At 35.4% G+C, this 14,838-nt stretch overlaps 2 protein-coding genes across 2 annotated transcripts; both read right to left on the bottom strand.

Annotated features, from left to right (window-relative positions):
- Window positions 1–2,191: 2,191 nt before the first annotated feature.
- Window positions 2,192–7,775, bottom strand: LOC129798355 (nucleolin-like). The gene is made up of 3 exons (XM_055841475.1): window positions 7,702–7,775; window positions 2,758–2,893; window positions 2,192–2,686 (listed from the first exon to the last, which is right to left on the bottom strand). Exons 2-3 carry the CDS (start codon window positions 2,827–2,829, stop codon window positions 2,402–2,404), a joined length of 357 nt encoding a protein of 118 aa, XP_055697450.1. The 5' UTR covers window positions 2,830–2,893; window positions 7,702–7,775; the 3' UTR covers window positions 2,192–2,401.
- Window positions 7,776–13,296: 5,521 nt separating this feature from the next.
- LOC129810212 (uncharacterized) lies at window positions 13,297–14,838 on the bottom strand. Its single transcript, XM_055860536.1, has 3 exons — window positions 14,744–14,838; window positions 14,163–14,271; window positions 13,297–14,087 (listed from the first exon to the last, which is right to left on the bottom strand). The coding sequence occupies exons 2-3, from the start codon at window positions 14,241–14,243 to the stop codon at window positions 13,815–13,817; spliced, it is 354 nt and encodes a 117-aa protein (XP_055716511.1). The 5' UTR covers window positions 14,244–14,271; window positions 14,744–14,838; the 3' UTR covers window positions 13,297–13,814.

Below are 14,838 nucleotides of genomic sequence, written 5' to 3'. Positions count from 1 at the left end.
AAATTGGAAAGCAAAACCCTATTATTTAAAAAGTGCACCAATCCAAAAGAGCTCCATTTCCCTCAACGATTGTGAAAAATCATAAAACGGAAAGTGAAGTAGGGTAATTGTGCCTAATTTCGGCATAGTTGCATGCAAGCGCCAAAGTCTCAAGTTTGAAATGTAATATCTTTAATAGGAATTGATTTTTTTTATTCCTTCTACAGTTTATCGTTTTTATTTACTCTGAAATCATTCTTAATACATTTTAAAATGAATAATAATGTAGACATAGCTTTGGTGCCCTATTTCGGCCACCTTCATTCTCATAGTTCCTTGCCCTTCAGGAATTCTTCCAATGACTTTTTCACGTCATCTCGTTTGTCGAAGTTACATTTTTTGTTATTCTTTTGCATTGTATAATCTCTAGAGTACGTAAAATCTAAAAGTTCATGGAAATTTGAGGAGCAAAAAAGGTGGCCGAAATTGCAAGCTGGTCGGAATTTGGCACATTTACCCTATTGTTTTACACAGAAAAGCAAAGCCTTGTTCACCTTGAGGGCGTGGCCTAAGTTTGTATTATACTTAAGATTTTTTTTTAACTTTGCTTGCGGCTTAAATCAATATTAAACTTGAAGTGCGTTTATTATAGTATCCCACCTTATTACTAATTTAAAATTTTAGAAAATCAATTACACTCAACTCTTCGTTATCCGGCACTTCGTTATCCGGGTGACAGCTGCCAAACACTGGCGGTTGATATATTCAAAATTTTTTTCACTAAACATGAAGTTTGTCCAGAGTGAATTAAAGTATTATTAACATTGTATCGAAGTTTTTAATACATAATTGTGATAAAAAAATGAAACATAAGCACACCATGAAGAAAATTCTCTTTTTCTTTGTCAGACAGAAAATAAATTCACACTGCACAAAATAGAAAAACCGTTGATCATTCAAAAAACCTAAATGTCATTTTGTCCCCCAGTCAGCCGGATAACGAAGAGTCTACTGTAGTGTGTTTCACTGGTAGCGGGGACTTTGCTATAATTTTTTTCTTTAATTGAAATTCATATTTCTGTCAATAAAAAACGCTTTTACAGAAACGGAAATTAACGATTGAAAGGAATTTCTCAGCAGAATTGATCCAGAAGCTTTTCAGTGTCTTCAGCCTCATCGAATGGATCTGTTTTCGTCCACAGTTCTTCTGGGGCGGCAGTGGGTGGCTGAATGGGAAGGAAAATAAGAAGTTGAGTGGCAAATGAAGCAGAATGGAATAGAGTTGGCCAATTGTGGAGCAGAGTACGAGGGAGATGAATAACTTATTGCACGGAATGGAAGGGCTTGAGAGCAAGGACGGCGCTGGGGGACTGTTTGATCATAGATTAAGCTCTCTGCCCGGCCAGACAGGAAGCCCATTAAAAGCTCAATCGAATCCACACACATATGAGAGCCATCATGGGGGCATTGTGTGTGTTGTGCACGCATGAAGTGGATGGAAAATGCTACTAAAAATTGGTCAGGAGGAAACTCATCTCGCTCCACTTCCTCATCCTCTTTGGTAGCCAATTCTTTTTTTTTCTCTCTCTCTCTCTCTCCCTCCTCCCGCCACAGAATCACTGTCGCTCTTTTTTCAACCCTCTTGTGGAATATACACAAAAAAAAATCTTTCTCCTGCGTCAGTGCTGGGGAATATTGAGTGAAGGTTTATTTATGAGTCCCGCATGACTGGAAAAATCTCAATTCATCCCAATGAGATATTGTGCTGTCCGTGGTATAGTAATGCAGCAAAAGATGAAAATGTTTGCATGATATATGCTAAGTAAGCATAAAAAAATATAGTAGCATAATGGAAAGAGCAGCTCTAAAGGAAATGAAATGAACCTTCTATACACCATCTTCAACGTCAATAGCGAATTTATCTGCATTATTCGCACACAGCGTGCGGTTTTCTCACCACACAGATAGTATCATGATGTGGAAACATCCTAGAGACCACCATCAAACCAATTCAGGAGATTAAAGTCTCATGCTCAACAAAAGTATCTAACTTTACAAGAATCTTCGTAAAGTTCACAATAATTCAAAATTCCTCCATTTCCCGCCATTTTTACATCCCTTCGGAATTCCGAAAGTTTCTTGAAGCTTTTGGGTGATTTTCTCGACTATTTGTCCGAAACTCCGGAAAAGGATGCAACAAGATGCAAATGGATAAATTTCTGGCTTTTATTCGACTCTCATGAAACAATTTCATTTTAATTTTTTTTTTGAAAAAATAGTCACAATTTTCACAATTTTTGGCCAAAGTCTCACTCATTTTTTTCTCTTCAGGAACTTAAAGAAATAAATCACAAAATCACATTCCAAAAATCACAACAGGGGGTGTCACTTAGGAGGACTGAGAGCAATCAAAAAGGAGAATCTACTCATCAGAATCTTCAGCATCATTTTCATCTTCCTCATCATCGTCATCTTCTTCCTCATCCGACTCAGATGAGCTACTCTTAGTTTTTTTGCCAGCGGCTTTCGGACGCCCTCTTCCTCGAGAAGTCTTCTTCTCAGCACGACCCTTTGTCGCTACAGCTTTTACGGGAGCTTTAGGCCGCCCACGACCACGCTTGGCCGGAAGATTTCCATTCTCGACCACTTTCTTTCCCTCAGACGCCTCCGAAGACGACGTTCTGGGTCTCTTCTTCGCCTCGACAGCCTTAAGAAAAATTCAAAAATATTTCCAGAATTCTTCTTTTTAGGTTTAATCTTAAGAAACCTTGAGCTCACCTTTTCCTTGTCACCTGCAGGACGTCCACGCTTTTTCTCGCCACTCACTACAGGAGCTTCCTCATCAGACATTTTCCTCAAAGTTAGAGATTTTTAGCAGAAAATGTAGAATGAACGACGTTCTTGACGGTCACACCTTCGAATGTACGTTTTCAGCACACAAAGAGAACCAGAGTTGGAGTTTTAGATGGAATATTTTGCCGTATATGTATATTTACATAATATGTCAAGGGATGCTGGAGATAAGGAGCAATGTACAAGTGTACAACATGTATAACAATAATATTAAATAAATTACAATTTTATTTCAATTATCCAAATATATTTTTTAAAAATATTATATTTAGAAAATAAAATTCGAGAAATGCCCGATTTTTCTAGATTTTTCAAGCCATTCGCAAATGTAATTTTATTATTATTTTTTTTTTTGATTTTAGATTAATAGGGAACTATCTTGAACCAATTAATAAATCATCTAAAGCTCTGCGTAATATAAAAGGACAAAAAGTGAATATAGAAGAATGTGTAAGTTTCGAGTATGTAGGGGAATATTGGTATGGTTCGCACAGACTAATTGCTGGCTAATTACTTAAAAGTAATTAGCCAGACGTAGTTGACTTGAATAAAATTCATAAACTGGAATATGCCAAAAAATGTCCTGAAAAGCAATTGTGCTGAGTGAAACTACCCCGTTATCTCCTACAGGCTAATTGCTTTTAAAAGTGATTGAAACAATTTAAGAATTTATAAGATTCACAAAACAATCTCTTTTTAAACAGGGAAAAAAATGAGGATCAAATTTGCTTAAAGAAAAAAAATCATAGGGGAAGGTGGGGCTACATGGAGCTGAGGCTAGATTTAAAATGTCATTTTTGGCATATTTCTAAATTAAACTTTACCTAAATACATTTAGATCCACAAATGTTTTGTCTGCATATAGGGTAAGTGTGCCAAATTTCGGCATAGTTGCATGCAAGCACCAAAGTCTTAAGTTTGAAATGTAATATTTTTAATACAAATTAATTTTTTTTTATTCTTTCTTTTGTAAGAGTGTTGCTTGAAACCTTGTAAAGAGTTTACCGTCTTTATTTACTCTAAAATCATTCTTAATACATTTTAAAATGAATAAAAATATAGACATAGCTTTGGTGCCCTATTTCGGCCACCTTCATTCTCATAGTTCCTTGCCCTTCGGGAATTCTTCCGATATCTTTTTCACGTCATCTCGTTTGTCGAAGCTACATTTTTTGTTGTTCTTTTGCATTGTATAATCTCTAGAGTACGTAAAATCTAAAAGTTCATATAATTCGAGGAACAAAAAAGTGGCCGAAATTGCAAGCTGGTAGGAATTTGGCACACTTACTCTATTACATTACGTTAAAATCCAGCATCCTTTAGAAATATGTGACAAAAGAAAACATTTTCAATGTAGCCCCAGTTCAATGTAGCACCATCTTCCCCAACCAAAACATTACGACTTTGTGGAATTCTGGAACTCATGACATTAAATTCTTATTATTCTTTAAATTTCGAGTGTTAGTTAATTGTTTCGTTAAAGAAAGTAGGTACGCGACAAAAAGCAAGCAAAAGCAAGACCTATCACTCATTTTTATCCAAAACAAAAAAAACGTCGAAACTCTCAAATGGTGCAAAACATGTCATGTTGATCACATTGTTAAAAGTCTTTTTGGTGATGATTTTTAGTTTTTATGCTACGATGACCCACGGTCACTTACGAATACGATTTTGAGACAAAACCATCAGCACATAACCAGACTAGACAGCAAGCATCGTTTTTACAAACGAATTTCGGCGAAAAAACCCTCTTTTCCTCCACCGAAAAGCAACACTGTTAGAGGCAAAAAGCACTTTTGGTCTCTAACAAAAGAAGACTTTTGACTAATTTGACAATTATCTGACAGGACCTAGTCATTTTTCATGGTTCTTAAGATCCATCGCCATCAAGACTTTAATTTTACCTTTATTTTTGTTCGTCAAACATTTTCCCCACGCTTATTCAGCAAAAATTAATGTAAAAGTTTTTAAAATGTAATTTAATTTATTAAAAAATTATTAAGAGATATTAACCTTAAATTGGTAAAAAATAAATGCCCTAGCGCTAAATGTATTGAGTGGACTTATACATTTTTCCAGCCTAAAAAACAAAATTTTATTATAATTCTAAAACTACTTAAAATAAAAAATCAAAATGTCGATTTTTTCTGTTGGAAAGAAAGGACGTTATGGTCTGAATGTAATTTTTCGAGAATTTTTTTTGTTGAGTTTCTCAGAGGCCCATCAAGCCTAATAAAAAGTCAAGCTATTTTTCACTTTTGTTATTGCAAATATTGCACCGCGACTTAAACAAATTTGCTCGTAGTTCTTGTGCCATTTCGGCGAACATTATGATATATATATATATATATATATATATATATATATATATATATTTTTTTAATAGCTTTTAATGGACATAATTTCGAAATATATCAGATTGATAAGTCAACTCTCTTTAGGAAAAAACTTGCCTTAGGAAAAACTTTAGTCTTCAGTGCCTCCATGCAAAAACGGCAAAAACGTATGGAAAAAATGAATATCGGAGGCCCCTGAGTTTCTTTAAGGATTATGGTGTGGAATGTGGAATTATACTTAATTCCACCACTGTATATACAGCTCTCTCTGTGGAGTTCAAACAGTAATATGAGAAAACGCCCGATTTCAAAACTGCCTCAATTCAAAGTTGCCCTACTTTCCCTATGGTTCATTTACGAATCAAAATCGGTTTTTGAAATTTTGTCTAGTATTTGAAAATTTTTCAAATTAATATAATATTTTTAAAAGTAAAATTAACACTTTCAAATATAAAAAAATAATTGCAATTTATTACACAATGAATGATTTAATAAATTAAGTTTCTTATCTGCATATAACAAAACAATTCTAGCTTTTATCATTTCATAGAAATTATAAAACATAATACGGTTTGTATTATAAGTAGGAGGGCGTCCCAGAAGTCCCTGGTCCCGGGTATAGATGGCGCTTACAGGTTGGAATCAGTGACTTTTTTTCCAAAGTACACCAACATTAAAAAGATTAATTGTGAAAGTGATTGAACAGACTTCTGTTCGCTTGGTAGCGTAATCCAAAGAAATTTTGTGTTTGTGCACAGAGAGCGATAATCAGAACAAGTGATTCCAAACCTACAAATTTAAATTTAATTTTAATTTATTTTAATTTAAAAAGATTAAGTTTCAAGTTTTGAGGCAATGCGCTGTTTATTTGTTTTTGACAGCTGTTGAAAGTGGATGCTCAGAAAAAAATTTTGAACATATGGATGAAATGGGCCATCGTTACGTGATTCAGTACCTTTTTTTGAAAGGTCTTAAGACACCCAATATTAAAGCCGACCTGGATTCTACTTTAGGGAAGTCTGCTCCTTCCATTTCCGCTGTAAAATTTTGAGTAGCAGCGTGGAAACGTGGTCGAAAGAGCTGGAATAATGGTCAACGCACTGGTCGCCCTAAAGAGCTCCAATGATGGTCAACGCACTCGTCACCATAAAGAAGCGTCCTCACCAGAAAATGTGACGAAAATCCAAAAAATCTTATTTAGTGATCGTGGATTGAAAGTGCGTGAGCTTGCTTACATGTCAGACCTTTCAAAAAGTGCCGTACATCGCATATTGACAAAAAATTTGAACATGAAAAAGCTTCGTGCAAGATGGGTGCCGCGTTTGCTCACACCGGAGCAAAAACCCTTCCTTTGTCGCGATGGCCAAAATCAAGGATTTGAAGTTCGAACTGCTTCCCCACGGTCCCTACTCTCCAGATTTAGCCCCATTGGACTATTTCCTATTCCCAAACATGAAGAAATGGCTGGGTGGACAAAAATTTTCCAACAATACTGAGGTCGAACTTGCAATTGACGCCAATTTCAACGACCTGTAGGGGTATTCTGTAACAATATGACAATGTCATATGACAAATCTAAAAATTGTTACGATGTAAATTAAGGAAAAATAAAAGAAAATCGTATTCATATTAATTACTAAGACCTTTACGGAGTTCCTTGCATTTCCAATTAGATTCTTATTGGAATTTAATAGTGTCCTGCTCCCGAAATCGCCACGAAAATTTGTCATATGATATTGTCATATGATTACAGAATTCCCCTACTTGACGGAACCTACTATAAGATGGGTATAGAGGCTATCCAGCATCGCTGGGAAAAGTGTGTCGACCTACAAGGAGACTATGTTGAGAAATAAAAAAGTAAAAAGTAAAGTTCAAAATATTTCTTGTTTTCCCTCCGAGGCCAGGGACATCTGGGACTGCCCTCGTACTGTCACATTCAGGTACATTTCATCAACACTGTATCACCCTTGCCAATCTTGGAAAGGCTTTAAAGGGCACATACAGAAATACGGAGAATACATTTACGTATTCTCGTAATAAGTGGAACTTGAAAATTTTGTGCATATTCCTTAAATTAAAACATGAATAATTCAATCTATTTAATTTTGCTTTATGAAATAAAATCTTTTCAATATATTTTAAAATTGTTTTTAAATTAAAGAAATCGGCCGTTCTTCTGCAGTTATTCTTTAAGGATAAAATGAAACAAAGATTTTCTATATTCTGCATATTCTGATTAATATTAGGACGCCATGATTTAATCGAACATTCAATTCAATTCAATTCAATTTATTGTTACACTTAGTGTCTTACAAATCCATAGATTCTATATTAAGACTATACAATTAGTTTTTTCTTTTTCGTTGTTGCAACCTGGTGACAATCCCTGGATTTTCCTGCTAATTTTCACTCTTTAACTTGTATTTAATTTAGAATATTAAGATAAAAATTTCAGATTTCCGAGATAAATGTTTTCTGATCAAAATATCCTAGCAAGACAAAAAGGAGATAAAAAAACTTAATTACTTACTTCACTCACACACTCTCACTCGCCTCTCTCAGCAGATGACTGATGAATGAAAGAAATTCACGACAAAAGCTATTCTCCCTCCCTTTAACATTCTCTCGTTCTCTCTATTTCCCTATCCTTCTCATTCTCTTGCATTCTCTGCATTTATTTCTTTACCCCCCAAATATTGGATGGTTAACGAACTTCTTAATTGCAGTGGTTTACCTTCCCTTGAACTTGATTTTTTTATTTATAAAATAAAATCCTTGAAATTCTAAGGGTTAAAATAGAGAAATCGTGACGAAGAAAGGGCATTCCTCGAAGAGAAAATTTAGTAAATTGAGAGTACATGAGAGCGATTAAACATTGATAACTGAGAGAGAGAGAGCGCGGAATCACGTTTGACTCGCAAGGGGCTAATCGAAATCCAAAAAACGTACTAGAAATCTAACATCGTTAAAAAAAGCAACCATATAGCTTATAAAAACGAAGTCAAAAGAATATAACTTATAAATAAAACATCTCTTCAGCCCCCTATATATTTTGCGTATTTTGCTCCATCCAAAAAATAAGCCACACCTCTTTAATTAGTTGTAATATATTAGGTGTGATTCCTAACAATTTCACCTACTATAATCTGAACAAAATTTCATGTCCTCCGATCGGGCCCAAACTTTGCCTTAGACTACTCTCTATTAGGTGAGATTCTTAACAATCTCACCTACTATAATCCTAACAAAATTTCATGTCGTCCGATCGACCTCAAATTTGGCCAAAATGTGTTTCAGCACTTCCTGATCACGAATATATATGTGGCTAATTTACGTTCCCGGCCGGCCGGCCGGCCGGCCGCTCTTTGGAGCTTAATAGCTCCTAAACTAAAAAAGATATCGACTTGCGGTTTTCGGCAAAGGTTATATATCGGGTGAAAATTGCAACTTGGTGCATTGACCCCCCACCCCCCACCCCTCCTTCCGCCATTTTGAAGACCCCCCTTTTTTTGTTTTCTCAATAGCTCCGCCCCTATGGCATCGAGCGGGCTCAAATTTTAGTATGTTATAGCCGGGCCTTAGAGCTTTCCATCAATACCAAACTTAAGGTCCCCCGACCCCCCTGACCCGAGCTATAAGGGTCCAAAAAAAATTTCTTAAAATGGCCATAACTCCGGTTCTAATTGTCAGAATTTAAAAAGTGAGGGCTTTTTGGAAAGCTCTCATGAAATGCCACTTCTCCTTCTAACATCGCAAGTTCATAAAACCACCGCTAGGGGCGCTTTTTTTAAAAAGAAAATTTTTAAATCTTAAAAGTTAAATAACTCAAAAATTCCATTGTGCATCGGGCTGAAAATTTAGTATGTTGTAGCCGTTGATTATACCTATCAAACAAAAAAAACCTTAAGTCGATCCATAACCCCTGACCCGAGCTATAAGGGGTCAAAGTTCGAACATTGACCGGCCTCTATCTCCGGTTCTAATTAACATAGCGACCTAAATTTTACCTTTTTGGTTTCGTATCGATGAGCACTTTCAGATGGAAGTTCAAAAAGTCACCACAGGTGGCGCTGTGATAGCATCAAAATTCATCGAAATTCAAAGTCACTTTTCTCAAAAACGGCATTGTGCAAGTTAATGAAATTTTAGTATGTTGTAGTCCAGTCTAGGACGTTTCCAAAATGGTGCGTATGTGCGCTGTGGTTTCAATAGAACCGGAGATATGAGGGGTCAAAGTTCACGAAATTCAAAAAATCATATCTCCGGTTCTATGTGACCGATTTTGATGAATGAGGGCTTAAACGAAAGATCTCACCAAATGCTACAACTTTCTAGAATGTTTGAACTTCGTGGGGCCAACACCAGGGGCGCCACAGTCGAAAAACCAATTTCAATATCACATAACCTCAATTATCTCGACTGTCGCTGAACCGATTTTGATGATTACTTCAACATAATTGTAGAGCACATTTGTCTCTACATTTCGTCCATACATCATTTTCCACTCAGACTACGCTATCACTCCGATTTTGCCGTTTAAGTGTGAAAAAATTGACTTTTCCAATAATAACGCTTTGAAATCACTCAGATGCCAATTTGACTGCCTCTACTCCACCAAGACACTTAAAATATGGTTTTAAATGGAAAGTCTCACAAAATACAACAATTCTTTGATTTAGTTGAAGTTCAACAAATGAACACTTGGGGCACTCTGGATGAAAAAACAAGTTAAGAAACAAAAAACCTCGCTTATCTTGGCTTCTGAGTAATCGATGAGATCATGTTCTATAGGAAAATTATAGAGTACATTCTGCTCTACATTTCACCCATATATCACTTTTCTGTCAGTTCATCCAAATCCTTGACATTTTGGTTCAAATACAAAACTTGTATAATTTCACGAATTTGATTCAAGATAACTGAATGGCGTCTCCCAACTTCAGCATCAAATCGAATTTGCATGCACTCCGAGTTAGCTCACGTTAAGAATCTCACCTACATAAGCCGGTTAGGATTATCTGTCCCTTTTGAAATGAATTGCTATTACAGATTGCAAAAAAAAATCTAATATCCGGCTAGTAAAATCTACCATCCGGCTAGTAAAATCTACCATCCGGCTAGTAAAATCTAATATCCGGGGATATTATAATTTACCATCCAGTTATTAAAATTTACTATCCATAGAATAAGAATAGTAACTTCTAAAGGCTTCTATATTCTTCTATTCTAAATTTTTAGTTATTTTTATTTATTATATTTATATAAATAAAAATTCTAAAAAATCTAAAAAATTCTAAAAAAATATTCTAAATTCTACAATATTTGACAATCCGATCTAATATTGCGTTTGCTGGGTGACTTTTTTACTATCCGGCTATAAAAAAAATAGAAAGCACTTTCCGATGGAAGTTCAAAAAGTCATCACAGGTGGCTCTGCGATAGCGTCAAAATTCATCAAAATTCAAACTCATTTTTCTCAACAACGACATTGTCCAAGTTAATCAAATTTTAGAGTGTTGTAGTCTAGTCTAGGACGTTTCCAAAAATAGAATAGAACCGGAGATATGAGGGGTCAAAGTTCACGAAATTCAAAAAAATCATATCTCCGGTTCTATGTGACCGATTTTGATGGGTGAGGGCTTAAACGAAAGATCATTTTAACTTCGTGGGAGAAACGCCAGGGAAGCCACAGTCGAAAAACGAATTTTAATATCACATAACCTCAATTATCTCGTCTGTCGCTGAACTGATTTTGATGATTACTTCGACATAATTGTAGAGAACATTTGTGTCTACATTTCGTCCATACATCATTTTCCGCTCAGACTACGCTATCTAATAATAATAATAATAATAATAATAATATTTATTTCCAATCTCCAATTTGCGTCTGCCGCCGACTTCACAACCGATCTCATCGGAGAAAACGGCAGAAAACTCCAAATCACTGATCGTATAGGTCGCTGATTAGATATACATACTTATATATAATAAAAATAATAAAAATCTGTCCGATTATGCCGTTTAAGTGTGAAAAAATTGATTTTTCCCATAACGCATTGAAACCACTCAGATGCCAATTTGACTGCCTCTACTCCACCACATAGGGTTTTAAATGGAAAGTGTCACAAAATACAACAATTCCTTGATATAGTTGAAGTTCAAAAACTGAACACTTGGGGCCCTTGGGGCGTTCTGGGAGAAAAACGAGTTCAGAATCAAACAATGTCGATTATCTCGGCTTCTGAGTGATGAGATGTAGTTCTTCGACAAAATTATAGAGAACATTCTAGTGTATATTTCACCCATATATCACTTACCTGTCACTCCATCCAAATTCTTGATATTTTGGTTTAAATACAAAATTTGTATAATTTCACGAATTTGATTCAAGATAACTAAATGGCGTCCTCCAACTTCAGCTCTAAATTAAATTTGCATGCATTCCGAGTTAGCTCACATTAAGAATCTCACACACATAAGCCGGTTAGGATTATCTGCCCCTTTTTCTACTTCAGATTCATATTACCAGTTGTTTCCGAAATACAGCTTCGTTTCAACGGCCTAATTTTTAAGATTATTAAGACTTCAGAAAGTGTTGTTCGAATTCTGCACTTTTATTTGCTTAAGAATGTAAATTAAATATTTATTTATTTTTTTGTAAAAAAAATTGTTTTCGGCTTAAGGGCGTGTCCTCAACGTCCTTAATTTTAATTACAAGGTCAAAAGTGATATATATATTTTTTATTGTTTAAATTCATAAACTACCAAAGAATATAATCATAAAAATTTCATAGATCAATTCTAAGAATTTTCGAAAATGTAAGGACGAAAGCAAAGGAGCGCCGAGCAGATTTGCAAGCGTTTGGGCTCAGTCGAACATGCAAAACTTTGAAACGTGCGTTTTCTCTACTTCTCATTTTAGAAATGTCTGGGAATTTCTTCGAATTGGCGGGAAAGATTAAGATCTTATTGACCGAACAAAACAAATAAAGGCTCATTAAATTCAGCATTAAATTCTCTTCTAGTTCAACTAAAAGAATTGTTGAAAAACTATTTTTTTACAGCATGTTCAATTCAAAATTTTCTCCCAAAAAGTGCATATTATTTCAAAAAACCTTGGAACAAATGTTCCGATTTTGTAATTTTCTTCAGGTTTTCTTAGTTTAATGAAAATTAAATTTTTTTATATTGTTTTTTTTTTTTTAAGATAGAATTACGCGCTGCAGATTTGCCGCCAAATAGGGACTACTTTGCTTTATTAAACTGCTCATTAGTCCATCATTTTGTATTATTTTTTTTTTTTTTTTTTGAAAAAAAAAAACACTTAAATGCATGAACATCTACCAAAAATTTTAAGCAGGTCATTTCGTTCTCGCCAAAAAGAAATCTCGAAAAAGAGCTCATTTTTAACCCTTCTAAGTTAAAACACGACTTTAAGAGGTAGTATATTAGAATCCATTTTCAAAAGTTGTTTTGGTGGTTATTTATTTTGTATTCAAATTAAAAATATTTATAAACTCCAAAGAATAATAACCAGTGCACAATCACTTTTGTTTTGTAAACATTTTTTTGACATTTCAGTGAGAGTGAATGAAATCTAGATCTAGTCATCTCGCTCTCTCTCATAGAAAACATGTTTACAAACAAAAGTTATTGTGCGTTGGGCATAAAGCCAACGACTCCTGTATATGAAGGAGTCGTTGATAAAGCACTAACATTTTGACTCGGATGCATTTGTGTAAATTCAAGTATTTTTATTTTTTTTTTAAATTTATAGAAAATTCTAGAACCATCTAGAACTCAAAAATTTGTGATAAGTCTAGATCTGCTTTATTGTTAAAGTTAGGAAGTTATGCAGTAATTTCAAATAGGTTTATTCACATAATGGAAAGAAGTAAATTGGGTATTACTAAAACCAGAAAATACACTGAAGGAAAAAAACGTGAATTGCAGCTGTGAAGAAGAGCATACTTTGGCAAAAATATGCCGTTATGCTTTATCATCGAAGGATTGGATTTCTCTCTTCTAAACTCTTCTGGAGTAATCTCAAAATAAATAAAAGATCGAGTTGAGATAGAGATCGATGTTACAAAGGGTCGCTGGGGTTTAAATAAAAGTCCAATTAATTTTACATTTACAGTTTATTGAACGTTAAATTAAGAAGTAAAAATTTTCGGAATTACTCAAAATGATTTTGCTTCATTCACTGCAGCAAAAATAATGAAAAAAAGACACTTCAGACAAATTAAATGATTCTCTTTCTTATTCTTTTTTTTAACTATTTTTTCGGTCATCCTTTTGTTAGAATTAATTCTGTTTTTTTTTTTATTCTGTCTGGAATCCTGAAAAGTGTGTCCTTATTTACATTTAGAGAATGCTTTTTCTGAATTTGTTTACTTGTTTTAAAATTGTTGACATAGGCAATCCCTACCCGGGTTTTTTCTTTAATTATAATCTAAGAAGAATTCCTCTTAAGAGCTAAGGATGGGGTCCACTGTGGTGGTAATTCAAAAAATTAATGAGGATTGGGGCAGGGGCAGGGGGTATCAATGTCAGTACGTTGATGAAATATATGGCGTGGGGTAGGATTGATCCAAATGTCCTGGGCTCCGGCTACTCGAAATAATCAGCCCCAGCCGATTAAGCCTCCTCGTCCTCCTCCTCCTCTTCGTCCTCGTCGTTGTCCTCAGATGATGCTGGGGGCTTAGCCTTGGGTGGTCGTCCACGGCCTCGGCCGGTTCCCTTGGGCTTGGCGGCGGCAGCCTTCTTGGCCGCAGCACCGCCCTTGGAGCCCTTTGGGGGCCTTCCACGGCCACGCTTTGCCGGGGCCTCACCATTCTCATTGTCCCCGGCAGACTCCTTCACGGGCGATTTGTTCTTTGTCGGGGAAGCCGAATGACCGCGTTTTTTCGCCTAAAGCGGCGTCATAGGAACATTTTTTTGATAAATTAGTAAACCCCCGGGTGAAAGATTCTCCAACAAACTTACCTCCTTCTCCACGGTTGCATCCTTATTCTTGGCGGGTCTTCCACGCTTCTTCACCTCAACTGGAGCTTCGGTATCAGACATCTTTTCTGGATTGGGTCTACTGATGTCACTACAAAAAGGCGCCCCCATAAACAATTGAGCGAAAATGCGAAAAAAGAGGCGGCGAAATGCGAGAGAGTGAGAGAGAGCGTGAGAGAATAATCCCGGACAAATTGCAAAAATGGGAAGAAAAAATTTTTTCTAAAGGTCTGGCTGTTGGAAAAAATGCGAAAAAATAGCAGAAAAACCCTCAAAGGTTCTGAGAATTGGGGAAAAATGCCAAATATTGGGGTATCTAAAGGGAAAAATCGCAAAAAATTATTTTTCTCAATTGACTGACGCCTCGAGCAAATTGCTTCGCCATTTTTGAGAATTACGCGGTTAGATTTTCATTGAGACGCCAATAATTAAATTTCCATTTTTATCATGAAATTCCCAATTATTTGAAAAAAATTTGCAAAATCTAAATAAATAGGAGATGCCGGTAAATATTTCTAAAATTTTTAAAATATTTTACTAGCTTTTTCACACAATTTACTTACAATTTTATCGGAAGAGTCACGGAGAGAGTCACAGACGAGCACAAGTGATAAGAAGAAACACAACACAAGCGACGCCGAAGCCGATAAATGTATAT

The sequence above is a fragment of the Phlebotomus papatasi genome, chromosome 1 (genome assembly GCF_024763615.1).
Source record: "Phlebotomus papatasi isolate M1 chromosome 1, Ppap_2.1, whole genome shotgun sequence".
NCBI classification, from domain to species: domain Eukaryota; kingdom Metazoa; phylum Arthropoda; class Insecta; order Diptera; family Psychodidae; genus Phlebotomus; species Phlebotomus papatasi.
Note: the sequence above shows the minus strand (reverse complement) of the source record. Positions and strands in the feature narration are given on the sequence as shown.